At 39.7% G+C, this 18,399-nt stretch overlaps 1 protein-coding gene across 5 annotated transcripts in view; it reads right to left on the bottom strand.

Moving 5' to 3' along the window:
- Nucleotides 1-18,399, bottom strand: part of LOC129733951 (band 4.1-like protein 4) — a 365,660-nt gene that overhangs the window by 23,884 nt on the left and 323,377 nt on the right. For 3 of the 5 annotated variants that reach the window (XM_055695585.1, XM_055695589.1, XM_055695586.1), the window contains exons 3-12: nt 5,534-5,638; nt 5,126-5,250; nt 4,935-5,032; nt 4,662-4,870; nt 4,428-4,580; nt 4,203-4,372; nt 3,955-4,146; nt 2,948-3,883; nt 2,740-2,886; nt 1,712-2,678 (exon numbers count right to left, since the gene is read on the bottom strand). In XM_055695585.1, the coding sequence (XP_055551560.1) occupies nt 1,712-2,678; nt 2,740-2,886; nt 2,948-3,883; nt 3,955-4,146; nt 4,203-4,372; nt 4,428-4,580; nt 4,662-4,870; nt 4,935-5,032; nt 5,126-5,250; nt 5,534-5,638 (3,102 nt within the window). The remainder of the gene's footprint in view (nt 1-1,711; nt 2,679-2,739; nt 2,887-2,947; nt 3,884-3,954; nt 4,147-4,202; nt 4,373-4,427; nt 4,581-4,661; nt 4,871-4,934; nt 5,033-5,125; nt 5,251-5,533; nt 5,639-18,399) is intronic. The other 2 variants (XM_055695588.1, XM_055695587.1) reach the window with 2 other exon arrangements.

Here is an 18,399-nt window from a genome sequence, read left to right as displayed (position 1 = left end):
GAAATCATTGCTTAAAAAAACGAACTTGTGGTTCGAGAACCACGAAGAAAAACGTGATAAAAATCAGTACAAAATCATATTTTCTAAGTTATTCACAGTAAACTAGCTACTCTCAGCCGAAAAGTACTAAAAATACCTTTCAAGCGCAATCAAAATTATCAAAATTGGGTGCTCTTTTAAGGAAACTCACCTATCTCACCTATACTCTATTATCACTTCAACTTCAAACAGTTAATGTCTTACAACATACCATAAAACATCAGTACTCTTAGAGCACATATAGCGGAAATACCCACATTGGATAGCATGTGACCAGTAACCGTAAGTCGCCATATTGAAATTAAAAATGGCGTTCAAAGTTGATTTGCGACCATTCGAGGACAACAACATGACTACGGAAATGTAATTTTCTGATGGTATTTAATTAATTCAGGCTGTATTACAGGAATAAGAAGTCACCATCTTTAATTTCGAATTGTGTTTTCTCGGCGTCATCCTGTTTCTGAGAATATTTGAAAATTTTAGGCTGTTTTACAAAAACCTGAAATTTACAATTAAAAATTCAAAACAGTGCTTGGGGTCGATTCCTGTTCTCTGGACCCGGTTTCAAAGATATCCATAATTGGTGTTATTGGGCCATTCTACAGCTATGCTATGATGAGAAAACTGAGATTCATTTCTAATATTAGACTATCCTTTGAGAACGACTCGCTTCACAAATATTACGTCACATTTCATATTTAAAAAGTCAATTTTCTTAGCACAGGATAAAAATACCTATTTTAGATAGTATATGATCATCTGAGGCTGTTTCCCAGAAACCGAAAGTCATCATCATAAATTTCAAAACTGCATCTTACGCCGATTTCCGGCCTCTGAGCATCATCCCGGTTTACGAAATACCCATATTGGTTGGTATTTGACCATATCTGATATTTGATATTTATATATAATATTTTTTTATGCAGTTGCGTAGTTTGTTGACCTCATTTATTATTTTCAATGAAATGCAAAATTATCCTTAGTAAAAAATATTATTGGGCTAAATGTTTTTTTCTGAGAATTAAAGCGTATGCAAAACAACTATTTCAAAGATGATTGGTGAGAACTAACCAGAAATCGTCCATATTTTACCCGTCAGATATTCAATCAGTTTGAGGTAAATAACTTTTTTTGTGAGCACCGTAGCGTCTAATGGTCTTCAGAAGAGTTCTTTTCCGTATTATTTCTTGCAAATATCATATATCGATATTTTTTTAAGAGTCAAGTGAACATCTAATCCTGACATTTGATATAGGATCTATAAGAAACATGAAAAGTGAATTGATTATTTTTTGTCCCACCGTAATGATTAAATCGAATATGCTGCGCAGCAATTCGCGTCACGTGCTAGACAATAAAAGTTATTTTTCAAGAAAAAAGGACAATTGCAAAATTCGTTCCGATAAAGCATTGGTAAGCCATGCGCAGTATTCGACAGGAAATGACAAACATAACTATGAATAAAAAAGTCAAACATTCAAAAGATCCAATACAATCACAAAACCATAACATGCAAACTTAGTGTAGAAACAACTATTAGAACACAGACATCATGCAAAGGGAACAACATTCCGCGGGGGTGGGTGGGAGATGCAACATTCGAGATTTGGATTGAAAGAACAAACAGCAACGCAACAAGCAACGACTACCAGATAACAGCAGTACTTACGGCGGTTGCCTGAACCGATTGGCCCTCGTGGCCGGGACTGTTACGATTTTGATTCGAATCCAAGAAAACCAACGGACCCACCCTATCGCTCCCCTTGGCGAGAATAGTCGGTCCTCCCGAGGTGGGACTGTTGCAAACCGAAGAACCGATTCCGGTTTCTTTCGAAGTGGAAGCCGGTTGGTAATTGTTATTGATGATGTTTTGAACACTGATGGACGTGTTTAACAACCCGGCAAAAGTCTCCGGTGGGCTAGAGTTATTGTTGCCAGTGTTGTGATTGTTGGAAAGCTTAAGTCGTTCAAGTCCAGTCTTATAGTTCTCTAGATAGTCCGTTTTGGTGGACGGAATCATGGCCCGCTTGTTAGGGCCATTCGCGAGTCGGTTGTGGACACTGGTGATGTATTGCTGATGGCGATGGTTCTTCGGCCGGATGGGAACTCCAATATCGGACTTCGTTCCTCGGATGGAACCAAGTCGAGAGCTCTCATAATTAGGTATGCCTGTCAAGCAAGGTTGGTTGGCTGCACTACGAAATCCGGTACCGTCGTAGTAATAGTGATACGGCGAGGTCGACGATAATGTTGCAGCCGAGTCTAGATAACCGTATGAATTTAACCCCAAACCTGTACTAGAGCCATAGGCAGGACGGCTTCCGTGTCCGGAAGGCGCGTTCTGCCGCGTCAGACTAAACGTGTAGTGATTGTTTTGAAAATGTGTGTTACTGCTATTGATTAAACGATTGTTAGGTGCACTGGAAGTGCTATGTACACCGGGAATGATCGGACCCGGAAGCTTCTGCTGCCGACCCGGGCAGAGTGGCGGCTTCCGGGTTGTGGTAGTTGTACTGTTACTACTCACTGAGTGGTGATGATTTTTCATGTTGTTCGACGAGGAAGATTTGGTGTGCGCTGAGTTTACCGACGCTCCAGAGGATTTGTTGGTACCGTATTTAGCACTGTCGCTGGACCTGAATCGGAGACATAGAGACACTGTAGAATATCTTCTCAATCAATAACCTCAATTTTTACCTTTCCGATGAATACGCGTAGTCTTGATCGGCACCCAAGCCGGAGTCGGTATGTTCGTGGCTTACACGCAATCCGGAGCTATCCAGTGGACTCAAGCTGGATCCCGTCGGGGATATGAAGTCTCCCATACTCATGCTGGACATCATTCTGAAATTAGTCAAACACTGGCATAAATTCATCCATAAAAAGAACCGCTCTAGATAAAAACCTTATCAGACCCGAATTTCTGTCATAATCCCTAGAGGAGCTAATAGTGCTGGCTGACCGTATCGAACCGTTTACTCCGCTCATGTTGTCATTCACGTTCTCCTTCGGATACTCCCGTATCCGGTCGATTCGCTGGTTAACATGATGACTAGTTTTGTGCACCTTTAGGGGGTTTGGTTTTTTGGTAGCTAGATGATAGGTTTCCACCACGGTGTAAGGGATTTCCCGAAGCTGGTCCGCGGTCATGCCGGTGGTATCGACGAGATCAAACTGTAGATGTTTCGTTAGTTCGCTAGACCAAATCTTCTCCGACGGTGAGCGATGCTTTCGATGCCGTCGGCTACGGTGGTGGTGTACAATTCCGGAATCGGGTGTGGAACCTTTCAACACCTGGCTACTCTTGATAACGGCTGCCTTCTGAACGTTGTCCGCCTGTTTACGCTGTACCTCCAGCCATTGTTCGCCGGAGTCGACTAGTTCGATCGATTCCGTTGAGCGACGATGGCTCGAATAGCTACGGTCACGACTTTCCGTATCGGAGCGATTTCTACGATTTTTGGAACGATGTCGACGGTGCTTGCGATGCGAGTTGTGCGATCGGCCGGAGCGACCTGATCCTCGCGACAATTCGCTCTCGTTGTCCGAGACTCGCCTGCTTCGATGCCTGCGCCGTCGTCCAGAGCGGGACTCATTGCTAGAGTGACTCTCCACCGAACTGGATCGCATCCGGTTTGGATTAGCTGGGGCACTCATTCGGGTGGAAACGGATCGGACCGATTTTGGGCTCGAGTTGATACCGAACAGACCGCGCTGTTGCGATCGCATCCAAGGGGCACTGCGGGTGCTTCTGGGAGAATCCGGTGGTGCAGGATAAGCTTTGCTACTAGTGTTCAATGCAGCTGGAATGCTGCAAGTAGAACGGTAAGGACTATCAAACCTAAATTTAGGGAGACAGACAAACGTCAATACTTTTGGGGACGAGAGCATAAGCAACACCTAACAACTTACGTTTGTGCTGGTTGAGGTATCGACACCGATTTGATTTCCTGCTGGATGTATTTGGGAGCATCGAAAACCTTCTCCTCCTGCTTTTCGTCTACTATTCGACGCGGTTGTCGTCGGGACGGTGTTCGCGTGAATGCCGGTGGGGCTCGCTGCTGGAGCATCACCTCCGACATCTGTTGTCGTTCGGTGCGTCCACTTTAGGGGGAAATAAATTGCGTTAAAGCCAATCGTGATAACCGTCGAAAACTCACCTGTACCGGAATTTGGAGCTAAGCGACGTTAAACTTGCTGCACCGGAAACTGCCTGCATCGGTGCCGTTCGCACAAGCCGGAAGAAGGAATGATGCTCGACGCAGCATTTCCAGAGATGCCTACAGGCGCTCTTCTTTGGCGTTTCGAAGCCATACGTGCTAATCTCGTTCTGTTAAACAGTAAATTAGCATCATTCGTTCTACCAAAGCGAAAACCGAACTTACATTCTTATCACAGACCCGTAACATAAAGTAGCGTCCTTTGAAGTACACCTTCGCTATTCGAGGCCAATAGTAGTGGGCAACCGTAGTTTTGTTCCGCAGGACTACAATCCCACCTGGCGTTAGTCCGAGAAAATATTCCACGCTGTCTTCTCCCTGAAACGTTAAACCATGGATTAGAAAAAAACGACAATAATACACTCGTTTAGATTCTCTCTCTCTTTTTCTGTTTCTCACCAGCACCGGATGAAGATCCACACCGTACATGTCGTGCCATTTGACCTTATCGAGGTAGTTAAATTCAGCCTGCGAGGGGGACATACTCTTGAGCTGCATGTGCAGCTCGTGAATTCTGTTTTCGATTTCCTTCGTCTGATTGTTCAATAATCGAAACTCGGACACGTAAGCGGGCGGATGCTTGCGGGGGTCATAGTCACCTAGTTCAGCTGCAAGTGTTGTGGTGATTAAGTTTCAGTAACTGCAAATTGCAACATTATAAAACCGCTTTACCTTGAACAACGTAGGCTCCAAGCTCTGCAGCCAGTTCAAAAGACACCGGTAGCCTACCCTGGAGGATGTCCTGTTTGACCTGCAGATAAAGTTGATACCTGCGAGAGAATAATCCGTGAAAATAATCCATGTTAATCAGCAAAAAGACCACAGCCTCTCGAGTGCAGGAAAATAACAAATCACGCACTCACCTCGTGATTTCCTCTACCAGCTTGCAGGGGTCACAGGCGTAAAATTTAACCCCAAAGTACAGGTCGAAGGGTGCCTTGGTGCCTTTCAGTTGCCGTGACAACCGGGCGGCTGGATCGAGCCAGTGCTTCATTGTGGCATAGGGGATGACAGAGAAAAGTGTAAAGAGTGGTGTAGTTTAGCAGCAATTTATTGCATGAGTATCGCCTCGGTTCGGTGCGTTTTTCGAACAATGTAAACACTGAGATTGTTCAAAATAACATGCGCCTGGTACCGGAATCGAGTTCAGTGCTGGTTTGTGTGCGATGATTAGCCATCCCTAGGGCAGGATTGGTGTCACCGCACATAAAACGCACCGGCACTTTCCGGTCGAGGAGCTTCTCGTTTCGGCCGTTTGCTCTAGTACTTACCGTCTGATTATCCTGATCTATGTATCGTATACCGAAATAGGCAGTCTCTATCAGGTTCAGTCTGGCGAAGACTACATCCAGTAAGGCTTGGCCGGGCAGATCGTCCTGGAAGAAAGGGAGACAGAGAGAGAAAGGAGAAAAGAAATGCAGTTATTAAATGTGGTCACATTTCATTAGATATTGCTAATAGCTTCTGGATATATATATATCGTTCGATTGGCTATTTGAAAAGAAAAAGGGATCTAAAATTTGTTTGGAAAGATTTCGATATTTGATTTAGTTTATAAGTTCATGGTCGTCATATAGCATGTTACAGTTGTTGTTAGGGGTGCATTATTTATAGAAACTTTTGAATATCACAAAACTTGATGTTCTTAGGAATGAACTGTATAATTGAAAATATTCGCTAGAATCAGTTAAAGTATTTAATTAAGTTCAAAAATTTTAGTTTTCAAATTTTTTCCATCTTATGATTTGATTGTGATTATCATATACATTTTTTTACGTTGAACGTCTATCTCGAAGTTAGGCACCTGAATTTGAAAATCTAGTAATTCAACCAAAGAAAACGTGGAAAATATGGTCAGAGTTTGAGCGCTTATATATCAGTCATTTATTTTCAGGGTATCGAGGTTTTGCCATCAACCGATCAGAAATTTTTTTACGGTTAAATTTATGTAACAAAAACGACCTATTGTTTGAGATACACTATTGAAAAAATGGTAAATAACATCGATTGTCTAAATCATATCGAGCATCAATCACTACCTCTCTTTCGAAACCTTGATATAAACCTAAATTAATCCACCTAGCGGTCAGACTCAGCCTTTCTGATTCAAACTTATTATTTGTAAAAATAGATTTACATGAATGCTTAAATCCAATAGAGGTATATTCACTCTTTGGGTTCTAAAATATTGCTGTTGTAATTGAAGTGTAAACTATGAAATTTGACGTAATGTTCGTGCTTAAGAAATAGCGAAATAAAAGAAATGACTCTTGATTTCAAACAATTTAATCATGAGCGATACCGGGAACGTTTAAATAGTACGATACCACATTTAAATCATGTTAAGGCCATATATATTGATCAAAGCAGGTATAGTTTTAAATAGTCTTTAAATTTCTTTTCTTTCCATAACTTTTGAACCACATATCAAATTATTATGAAGTTTGTTATTTGTAAGTTTGAGAGAAGACTCGTTCGTATGACACTAGTTATGTTCAAATAAGTCGTGTAATACTTGAGATAATACTTTCGTTGTTTTAACAATTTAATACATAACGGTTGCTTAAGTACGATTACAATCAAATGAAAAGAGAACGTATAGGGCAGTCAAACTTTGAAAGCACGTGCTCAATCATAATTCATCAATTAACCCTTAACTAGCCCGTTCATCTAATATCAATATTGTTCAAATCGATTGTGTACTTTCTAAGATAATGAAGTTTCGTGATTTTCACATTTCGATACATTACAGACGACAGTTCGATTACAGCAAAATTCAATAAGTATTACGAGGCAGCTACACCTTTCATTTGACACTAATTTTGTGGAAATCGGTTCAACCATCTCTGAGAAAAGTGAGCGAGTCCAAGTAGTCTTCGGAATATGTTTCTTTTCATAACTGGATTTCACATTTTTAAACATGACAGGCAAAGTAATAATCCGTTTGCGAAAAATAAAATCAATAGGGTCTTATGGGGCAACAAGACCTTCCATATGACACTGATTTTATGAAAACCGGTCCGGTCATCTCTGAAAAACATGAGTGAGATTAAATAGTTTCCAGAACACGTTTCTTTCCATAACTTCTGAACCACATGTTCAATCTTCATAAAACTCAAAATTTAAGGGTTTTTAGGTAGCCCGTTCATTTGAAGAGATATTGATGTTTCGTGATTTTCACATTTCGATACATTATCTCTTAACTAGAAATCAGATTACAATAAAATTCAATAGGGTCTTATCAATTCAATTAATTTCATTGAAATCGGTTCAACCATCTCTGAGAAAATCGAGTGAGATTGGGACACACACATACAGAAAATGCTCAGCTCGTCGAACTGAATCGAGTGATATACGACATTTGGCCCTTTTGAGCACTTTTATGCCTTTAGTTTTTGCAGTGATTGCTATACCTTCCTAGGAGAAATTCGGTTCAATGATGGTAATTTTGGTCACGGGTTGCTTTCAAACAAGTTAGTTCGAAACGTTGGCCTAGACAAAAAATTAACAAAATAAACAAAAAATAAACCGAATTACCAATTGGTCAAAACACCGCTAGTTTCTAGGAGAAAGGCAAAAAGTGAAATGATAGAAATGGCTGTTAATTTCAGCTTCAGTCCCGATCAAATTTAAATGATGTTGAGGCCACATATTTTGATGGTAGCTGTAGTTTTAAACAGTCTGCGGGCTACGTTTCTTTCTATAACTTTCAAACCACATGTTCAAACATTATGCAATTCATTGTATAAGGGATCAAAAGCTCATTAATTTGAATTCAACTATGTTCATAGCTTCTGAGATATAAAAGCGATTTTCACATTCTGACGCAGCGCCAAAACTAAAAGTTTGATTACAATGAAATTCAATAGCAACATAAGCAGCAAATAGACCCTTCATTTGACACCAAGATAGAAAGAATCAGTCAGATCATCTCTGAGAAAAGTGAGTGCGAAAAAAAGGTGCACATACACACGTACACACCCACACACAAACATATACACCTATACATGCATACATGCAGAAAATGCTCGATTCGTCGAACTGAGTCGTGTAGTATATAACATTCGGCCATTTGGATCACTTTTCTACCTTTCAATTAGCCAGTGATCGTTAGGAGGAAGTCAATATATTTGCTTTCATTATGTGATTTCTCATTTTTATGAACAACGGACAAAGTTTCAATCCGATTGCAATGAAATTCAATAGCAACCTATGGGGCAACTGGACCTTTCATTTGATACTAATTTTGTGAAAATCGGTTCAGCCATCTCTGAGAAAAATGAGTGAGTTTAAACAACCTCAGGATAACTTTTCTTTACATAACTTTTAAACCATATGTTCAATTATAACGAAACTTAAAAGTTATGGGTTCTGGAGACAGCCCGATCATTTGAAACCAGTTTTATTGAAATCGGTTGTGTGGTTTCTGAGATATTGATGTTTCGTGATTTTAAAATTTTGATACATAACCTCTAACCTAAAAATTCGATTGCAATGAAATTCAATAGCAACCTATGGCGCAACTAGACCTTTCATTTGCAATTAATTTTATGTAAATCGGTCCAGCCATCTCTGAGAAAAGTGAGTGAGAAAAAAAAATTGCACATACACACACACATACACACATACACACATACATACATACATACATACATACATACATACATACATACATACATACATACATACATACAGAAAATGCTCAGTTCGTCGAAAGGGGTCGAGTGGTATATGACATTCGGCCATTGGGACCACTTTTATACCTTTGGGTTTTCCAGTGATTGCTATACCTTTCTAGGAGAAAGGCAAAAGGTACCATTCGAACATTTCACCCCATCATTTTCATTCCAAAACTGTTCCGGTATACTCATTCGTGCGTTGGGTGGCAAGAGGCCGGTTCTTTCTGAAGCAGCAGAATGCTGGTGGTGGCAAATATTGGTCGCTTATAAAAGCATACGCTATCGAATTAAATTTCTTATTCATTCGTATGTATGAATTGCTATAGCACGTGTGTGGGTAGCTATAGTGGGATGTTATTCGAGTTTTTTTTTATTTATAACGCTTTAATGTCTCCGCATTTAGAAATGCACTGTTAGAAAAAATTGCAAAAAATACTAGAGTTACAATTCCGTCTACTGTTAGTTTTAATGGAATATAAAAATACCGTAGTCCAACGTCATGCGGTCGTGCCTTGGATACCACCCTCCTTCTTTTTGTTCACACATGTTACTCATGCGGATGCTTTTTAAGGGTAATAAATCTTAAAATGATGGTTCGACACCCCTCCCTATTCCGGAAGGAAGAGTCCCATATAAATGCATATAAATGGAACACATATTTCTGCATAACTCGCGAACTCCGGTGTTTGGAAAACAGCTGCAAATGTTCAAATACGACCCAATATAGGTATTTTCGTGACAGGGATGATGTGTGTGTGTATTTTAAATTTTAAAATGGCGATTTCCGGTTTCTGGGAAACAGCTCAAAATGATTGAATACCACCCAATATGGATGGATGTTTTCGGAATGAGAAAATTCCCGAATACCATCCAATATGGGCATTTCTAGAAACAACGTGATGTGGAAAAGTCAAGAGGCGGGGATGCTGTCATTCCGATAAAACCAATCATTGCAAACGACTTGCCGACTATATCTCAATCAATCTTTGGATGTATGTAGAATCAATTGAAAAAGTTTAAAATTACTAAATTAAAGAAGCTTGAAACTGTAAAAAATGCATTGAATTGTTGAGAGACACCTTGATTATTGAAAAAAGAAAAAAATATCCCAAACTAAGCTCAAAATTAGCTTAAAGTAAAAAAAAGCTCAAAATTGAAAAAAAAATACTTCCAGGAGCACTATTAATGGGAAACTTTGAAATATCACAAAATCTAATACTCTGAAAAAATTATCGCTACGAACTGTATGGTTTCAAATATCTACTTCAAACTCAACAATATTCAAGACAATCTTCAAAATGGCTCCATCTGGGATTTTCTTCAGGATGAAATATAGCTAAAAACGACCTAAAAATACCAAAAAAGCTAAAACTTCGGGTTAAACTTCGACACTAAATCCTCTCGAATTGGCTTGTTAGACCAGAATCTCACTTCCAGGTTATTTGAAAGGAAACAAAAAAAGGCAAAAAATGACAAAACAAAAAAAATTGGATTCAAAACTGCTGTCGAAGGTTGCAAAATGTGGATGCTTACTAAAAATTGCCGAAACAAGTAAAGGATCATAAAATGAAATTCTAAGTAGGTATCAAAAAAGCATGCATACCACATTATTAATGAGAGAAAACCAGAAAATATGGGAAGGAACTGCGCGTAAGTTATGCCAAGAGAGGTTCAAAATGTGATTTTGAGAATGCTGAAGAGAGAGGCAGGTTGAGAGATAGATAGAGTGAACAAAATCAATGACTATCATGTAACAAAACTGAATAAGAAAAACAGCGGTTTAGCCCGCTCACATCACTTACATTGAATATGGGTTGCGTTGTAGTGGAAGTATGAGAACGAGAGAATATTGAAAAGAGTGAATAGGAGAGAGCAATATAAAGTTTGAGTGGTTTTCTGCCATCATTAGCGATATCGCTTACCATGCAACCGTTGCGTAGTTCAGTCAATGATCACTTCGAGAACAACATTTAAATTGTAGTTTATGCCAGCGGAAAACGGCTTTTCGAATTTTGTACAAAATTCCCGTTCAACAAAATTCCCTACAAAATTCCCGTTCAATAGACAGACAGACATTCGATACAACCTTCTGTTGCTTAATCTGAGAAATTATGTTTTCCCAAATTTTTTCCGCCATTACAAAGCGCTGGTTCTAGACACTTTGTTTCCCGTGGGAGAAAAACCGCTGATCGCATGGCAGTAACATGAGCAGAAAATAAAAAAAAGCGATAACGTTTTTGAAGCCAAGAATTAGAAAGCTATAGCAGAATAAGGGAAAAAAATCGGAAAAGTAGATTGTTTTTCTCCGGGGTTTCAGAAGTTATGGAATCAATAAATTTGTTTAATAAAATCAACCTAGCAACAGGCCCGGTAAAGGTAAAGGTCTTAAAGATTAACTTAGCCTTTGCAATCGGACGTCTAGAAGTCGTGCCTCAAATCTTTACTTTTTTGACCGATTGATGCTTATGTTACAGAACTGCATGGATCTTCGGGATCTGGAGTTTCAATTTTTTGTTTAATCAACTTCCTGGGATTCAGGAAGTATTCAAACTGAAAGTAGATTTTTTGAAAACAATATTTTTCTTCGAGGCAACATCAAATCTTGAAGTTTCATAAGAGACGATTTCAACAATTTCTGTGCATTTTTTCAGTGGTTATTAAAATGCAAACTTGATCACCTGGAGGCTCTACATCCGGAAGTCCGATTACGTTTTTCAAGAAGACGAATCTTTTGAACACTACTGCTAAACGCAATTCAAAGATGTTCTTTTTTAAAACTTTCTGTTGACACTCAAATAAAGAGTAGTCCAGTAACTCTGCTATTAAAAAAAATAAAAACAAGGGTTCGTAGCGGCGGTTGAGCATTCACCCCCAACCCCCTTCCCTTTGGAAACGCCACAGCAAAAAAAAATATAAAGAATCATAAATCTAGATAAACATTTCAAAAGGTCCTATCTGCTTTTATCGTTTTTCCGGAGCGTCTTTTTATTTTGGTAATCGTTCAGTTTTAGTAACTTTTCCAAGCGTGGTTTTCGCTCAGAAGGCTAGAGTGATCCCTCAACTATCAGCTCTTGCAAATAACGTGGCATAAAAGGTGTTTAATAGGTTGTGGTGATTGAATGAAAGTGATCGATCAAAAAATCGATCAAAGCAGATAGAACCCCTTGAAATGTATATCTAGAAATAGGAAAACTGAACAAAGAGAAGAAGTGAATTAAATATGGTTGAGAATTTTTTAAGACTGAGAAATACTTCAAAGTTTAGTTCAAAATCATGGACACACGTTTTTAAACGCCGAAAAAGGCGATGATCAAATTTAGCACAGAATCATCGCGTGTTTAATGTTTGAGAAAGGGGCCATCCACATACCACGTGGAAAGTTTTGGGGGGGGGGGGTAGTTGGGTAATGTCCACGGTTCATACGATTTTTTAGAATTCATATGGGCAGTTGTCCACGGAGGGGGAGGGGGGGTCAAAATCGTTAAAAAAAATTCTAATCTAGTTCACGGGGCCACAAGACAAAAATGTGAATGATGCTAGGTTCAGCCATATTTTTTTAGTATGCGCAGACCAAATAAGGCTGATACAAATTTTGAATAGTTTTTATGTCCACGGCTATCAAAGTTAGCTAAGGGGAGGGCAAAAAATAAATAACACTGAGAAGAAGAAAGGAATTGCTTTCATAAAAAATTGTGTGCAAGTTACGACGTTTATAACTTGCATGCAAAAAAATATCACATTACTATCATTATAAATCATTTGGCTTGCCTTTTAATGACACTTTCACTGTCACTGGACTTGTTTGTTGCTAAATTAAGCATATACACTGTCAAAAAGACAATAATATTAACAAACGGATTGAACTTTTCCCATTTTCAACATTTTTGAAGGGGGGGCGGGGGGGTGACATAAAATGAAAATAGAATTTGTATCGGCCTAACAAAAAGAAAATAATAGAGTTTTCGCCTTCAATGGCCAGAAAGTGCCTGCAAATTCCCAAGTTTTTTTTTTAAATGGCCCTCCACTTCTCCCACAGCAAAAAGTTTCCTGGTAAGGAACTCAACTTTAAGTATAAAGTACTATGGTGATGAAAATCTTACAATTAAGCAGTAAACTAGAGATACGCAGTAAAACAGCGTTCATTTAAGTGGGGACTATACTCTGGAAGGTGAAAAAAATTAATTTCTTTTTCGTTTTTGGGATGCTTTTACTCTTATATGTTGTGTTATGCCAAATGGAGTTTTTGAAAGCAGATCGCGTCATGAAGACAATTTACTCATTTATTACAGTATACAGTAGAAGAGTAGAATATAACTGAGGCAATGAGTAAATCATTTTCAAACAGCGGTTTTGCTAATCTGGGAGCTGTTTTTAATTTAGGCAACGATCAGATATTACAAATGTGAATTAATGCATTCATAACAAAACTCTAGGAGTGTATTACAAGGAACAAATGATTTCACACGACACACTAGGCCACAAAGACGAAAAACTCTGCTTTGAACGTGTGTAATCGGTGCGGTGGCAATTTCAGCATCGAATGGAAAATTTACCCAATTTTGAGTACTGCTGCGAGAGAGTGTATGAGTAAAAATTACCCTCATTTGGACACTCCCGCGAGAGCGTGTACCCAACAACTCTCACCACTTGCGCTGAATATCGTACACATAAGTTGCTTTATTTTCGTTTAAAATCGTTTTTTCGTTTGTGAACGTTATTGTCGCGTTAAATAGGTTCGATAATGTTTATGTTATGTTTGTAGATAAATTGTTAGGGTTAGATAGGCCGGTATTTTCCTCTAGCTGCGAAACAGTGTTGCTGAATTTGGTCTCGGCGGGTTTGTTGTGGTTGGCAGCAATCGCGGGATAACCAGTTTAGCCTCGATCTCGGTACGGGATACACAACGCGTTTTGTTTTGGTTTTGTGTGCGTGTTTCTTAACTGTGATTTTTTTTGCAGTTGGTTGTTTACATTGAAGGTTGTTCCACTGTTAAGTCCAGTGAGGGTTATTCCGCTGGCCCGGGATCCGAGTGCTACGGTTTGTATTGGCTCGCCGGTGGTAAGCAGTGTTCGCTACCCCGGCTAAGTGACAAGGAGCGAAGAAAACCACCCTGCCAAAGTCAGTTGCAAGAGCAGTCAGACGCGCCTGCTCCACCGATGTGCTGCTGAAGCAGCACGGAACAGCACCGGACGTCTCCATCCGGAAATTATCACCACCAACAGCATTTATTTAGTTTTTGTTGTTGCTCCTCAGTGTTCTAGCAAAGATTCGAAAGTCGGTATCTGGCCGCCCTGTAAGGGTTTCGCCGGGCAATTTCAAGAGTGTACAGGGTGACAAGTTACAAGTGCTACCGAATTTCAATGTGCCAACAGTCAGAGTGCATGCAGATTAAAATAACATTTTAGTTTTAATTCTAGAAGAGAATATTAAATGTTCAATAATTTATTTGTTTTCCTTATAAGTTTTAAATTCCTTATAAGGACAGTTGTTGTTGTGTGTTGCCAATATACGGCAGACTTTCACTGGAGAAAGGGTTGGCAATGCACCTACCGCTGATGCCGCCGCCATCATACAAAGACAACTTTTTGCTCAGGAAGTGCCGCTGCACCTACCGCTGATGCTGTTACCATAACTAATGGTACCCGCTGCAGCTAACGTTGCTGCAACCGAAGATATTAACTCTTTAATTAAAAAAATTTGTTGTTCAATTCAATATATAATACTGAACGCATCTCTGTGTTATCCCCGTCAGTGGGGATGAAGTATTTTACTGAAACACTGTGGACGCAGTTTCCAAACTAAAAATTTGACTGCCCTCAAATTTTGGTTGCCAGCATCCCAGAACGTTTGTGTGTTGTCAATATGAGGCAACTTTCTATTGGAGGAAGTGCCAGCTGATGTAACCACTACAGATTCCGCTCGCTACCTCACAAAGGCAACTTTTTACTAGAGGAAGTGCCGTTGCACCAGCCTGCTCTGTTACTATCGCCACTGCTATCCGCTGCCACTGCTGCTGCAGCTGCTCATTAGGGACTGTCGTAGTCGCTGTCCAAAACTAATATGACCAGTGTAGGTAGAAGTAGGCTCTTATATAGGCCAAATAGTTTATTTCCCATTTACTAGGTCAACGAGTCTGTCGACCTTGCTTGGGAAAGTGTACATTAAGCGACCAATCAGAGGTCGAATTATGCGTTTAGACAAAGCTTGACAATTTTTAATAGTACAATAGTTCGAATTATAAAATTAGGTGGATGCATAGAAGATTTTCCAATGCTGCTAGAACGTAAGAAATCCATTGAAAACTAACTGACTTATTAGCTTTTCAATTCTGACATATTTTTCACTTCTTCCGTTTTTAGATTTTCATTTTATATCTCTATGTAGCCAAACTTCGAAGTTTTACATCAAAAATTTTACGGAAATGCTTCTCTAAGTGTCGCTCTAAAGACGGTATTTCAGATATTGATGACGATGCACGTGAAGGAAGGCCGAAAGCTTCGTAAGACGCTGAATTGAAGGAATTGCTTGAAGAGGATCCATGCCAAACGCAGGAACAGCTTGCATCGTCTAACTACTCCCAAGCGATTGCAAGCTTGGGAAATGATTCAAAACAAGGAAGTTGAGTTCCTTATTATTCGAAACCAAAGGAAGTTGAGCGTAGTTTTTTCACCCGTCACCAACTTTCTTCCTCGCATCGTGACAGATGATGAAAAATGGATTTATTACAGCAATCCAACTAAATAGAAGAAGGTATCCAAAAAGCTCTTACTATGATCAAACTATTTGAAATCAAATTCACAACCGTCGAGACCATTTCTAATGGCCTGAAAGGGCTTATAGAGAAAAAAAAGTTGTGGTTCAGTTCTAAATTTCCGAAAAACATTTCTAGAGAACACAAGGTAAAAATGTGAATAATGCTAAATTTCAGCTCAAAACCATTTTGAAATGATTGTGGAGGCTCGCATACTATCTCAAACTATACTCAAGAAAAAAATACCGTAAATGCAATTGATGACTTGAAGATTCGAAGTTGAAAAAATATCCCAAATTGAAGTCAGATTGAAGCAAAAACAAGAATAGAAACTCACAAAGTAAATAGTGTCGAAATTGAGTTCAGAATCAGCACAGTGAAATATGTGAAAATTCAAAGTCATGAAAAATCAAATCTCAGTGAAAAATATTAGAATTAACTCAATAGGGTAAAAACACAGAAACAATTACGCTCAAAATCCCAAAAAAGAAAACTTTTATTGACCAGAAAATAACACAAAACGAAAATACATATTTCCATGTTTGGATTGAAAATGGGGAAGCTTAGAGATTCTAGAACAAAGATGGTTCAGTTAGTTTGCAGAACAATGGAAGACATCGTTTCGAAATTGATTCTGCGGAGAGTGAAAGCAGTTTTAGATTAAAATGGCACTCATTATCAACCGACATAAAACCCGATTACGGTTACGAGCTATAAAAGTAAACAGCAAATACAGTATTTGTGAATCCTTCTAACGCAACCTTTGTAACCAAGCAGCGCTCACGTTGAGAATAATAAAATTTGTACCTACTCAAGGTTTCTTTTTTTTTCTATTCGCCAGGACGACCACCGATAATCTGATAACGGGAGCAGTTTTCTTTCGTGGGAATAAATTATTTATTGGCGCTTTCCACGGACGCTGAACAGCGACGAGGTTTGCAAACAATCGCGACAGCAGCCGCGTTGAAAGCTTAACTTTTGCCGACTTCCCCCGGTTGGGGCGCTCATCGGCACTCGAGGCGGTCTGTGAATTCTGAACGTAGTCTAAAGGTCGTGGGCGCAGCTTGGGATTGAAGTGCAATCAAGCCATGCATGGCAGTGAAAACCGACGTAGTTCAGATTGCCTTGTACTACCCAGAGAAAGACTGTGGTGAAGCAAGAGTTCGTCATGTTTGGTGAAAATCTCAGCGGGTGAGGCTGTTTCTGTGTATTGTTCGGAGCGAAGAAAAGCAAAAACCTGGTCGCAACATTGCCCGGTGCGGTACATTTTTTCTTCTATCTCGATCTACTCCGTGGCTGTGAAAAATGAGCGGACAATAAGTCTTGAAGGAAGATTAACGACATAATAAAGTAGAAGTTGGGGGATTCTCCGGCGTGTGGCACCAGAGCGTTGGAGCGATGCAGTGAGCCTGTGTGCACCGCATGCCCAGTAGTCCTGCTGAATGCGGGGGTAGATCTATGGCAGTTTCCGGTCCACAGATTTACAGTTAGTTTTCGTAGTCACCGGCAGCACCGGCTTCGGTATACTCTAGCAGCACGAACGAAGAAGAGTTAATTTGCACTGATAACGACAAAGTTTTCATCCGCTCGTTTGGCTGCACACTCAGCAGTATAATGGCGGTGGGCGGTTCTGGCTATACACTTCCAAAGGCGGGCCAGCAGCATGCGAGTTTTCCTTTGACGCAGGAAACATTACGCTCTAATTGATTCCGTAGAGATTATTTTAATTATGTACCCACGTTAATTGGACCATTTTGGAGATACACTCTGAGCATCTGAGATGTTCGCAGTGTTTAATTTCGCGGCGAAGCTTCTTTTCGGCACGGGTTTCACAGCTGTCGGGCAACCGTGAGACCATGAAGAATGATACCATAATTTAGCAAAAGTAAATAGTTTATTTCTTTGTACCTTAAATCTAGGGGTGGCGACAGTGAGCGATGCTCTGGTCCCACGTCCCGAAAGCGTCTTTCGACCTTTCATTCACCGAACTTCACTGTTGACTGTTAATGTGTAGTGTCAGCACAGAGCAGACGGGTTTCTTTTAGAACTTTCACTGTTCAAAAAGATAACGAGCCATTCAAAAGTTGTGGACGGGGTTAGCTCGAGGGGGTTAGAGTTCATTGTAATTCGTTGAATACGCGGTACGTCCAGGGTTTGCTATATTCGGGGTTTCACAGGGCTTCGCTGTAACGGTTCGTTGGGGGTTTCCAACACAATGGAAACCCTTGCTTTTCATGTTTTTTTTTTCTGGGCTTAGAAAGCGTAATTAAGAGCATTTTCATAGCTTTAGGTTAACATGACGAAGACGGTCTAAGGTTTTCGTTTGCTTTTGTTGTTTTATTCTAGGTGAAGTCTAATGTTTCGAGAATTATGCTATGAGTGTGCAAAGTCTCCTTGGAATCAGACAACTAATATTTAAATTTTGCAGAAAACAACCAAATTATGACGCAGCTAAATTTCTAGGTTAATGGACTGGATTATTATATTTATCATCATCATACGTTACTCCAGAAATTTAAAAAGTAGTCTAAGAAACCATAAACTTGTCACAGCGATAAAATTAAAAGAATTGAGAGTGAATAAATACCAGCCACCAGCAATGAATACCAGCCACCAGCTTCGCTAGGCAGACGTATTTTAAAATGGGGCAAAGTTCGTTATTGACATTCAGTGAGGCGAAAGGCGAAAATTAAACAAATATATCCGA

Source organism: Wyeomyia smithii, chromosome 1 (assembly GCF_029784165.1).
Source record: "Wyeomyia smithii strain HCP4-BCI-WySm-NY-G18 chromosome 1, ASM2978416v1, whole genome shotgun sequence".
NCBI classification, from domain to species: Eukaryota; Metazoa; Arthropoda; class Insecta; order Diptera; family Culicidae; genus Wyeomyia; species Wyeomyia smithii.
The sequence above is the reverse complement of the archived record's forward strand: the minus strand, read 5'-3'. Positions and strand labels throughout refer to the sequence as shown.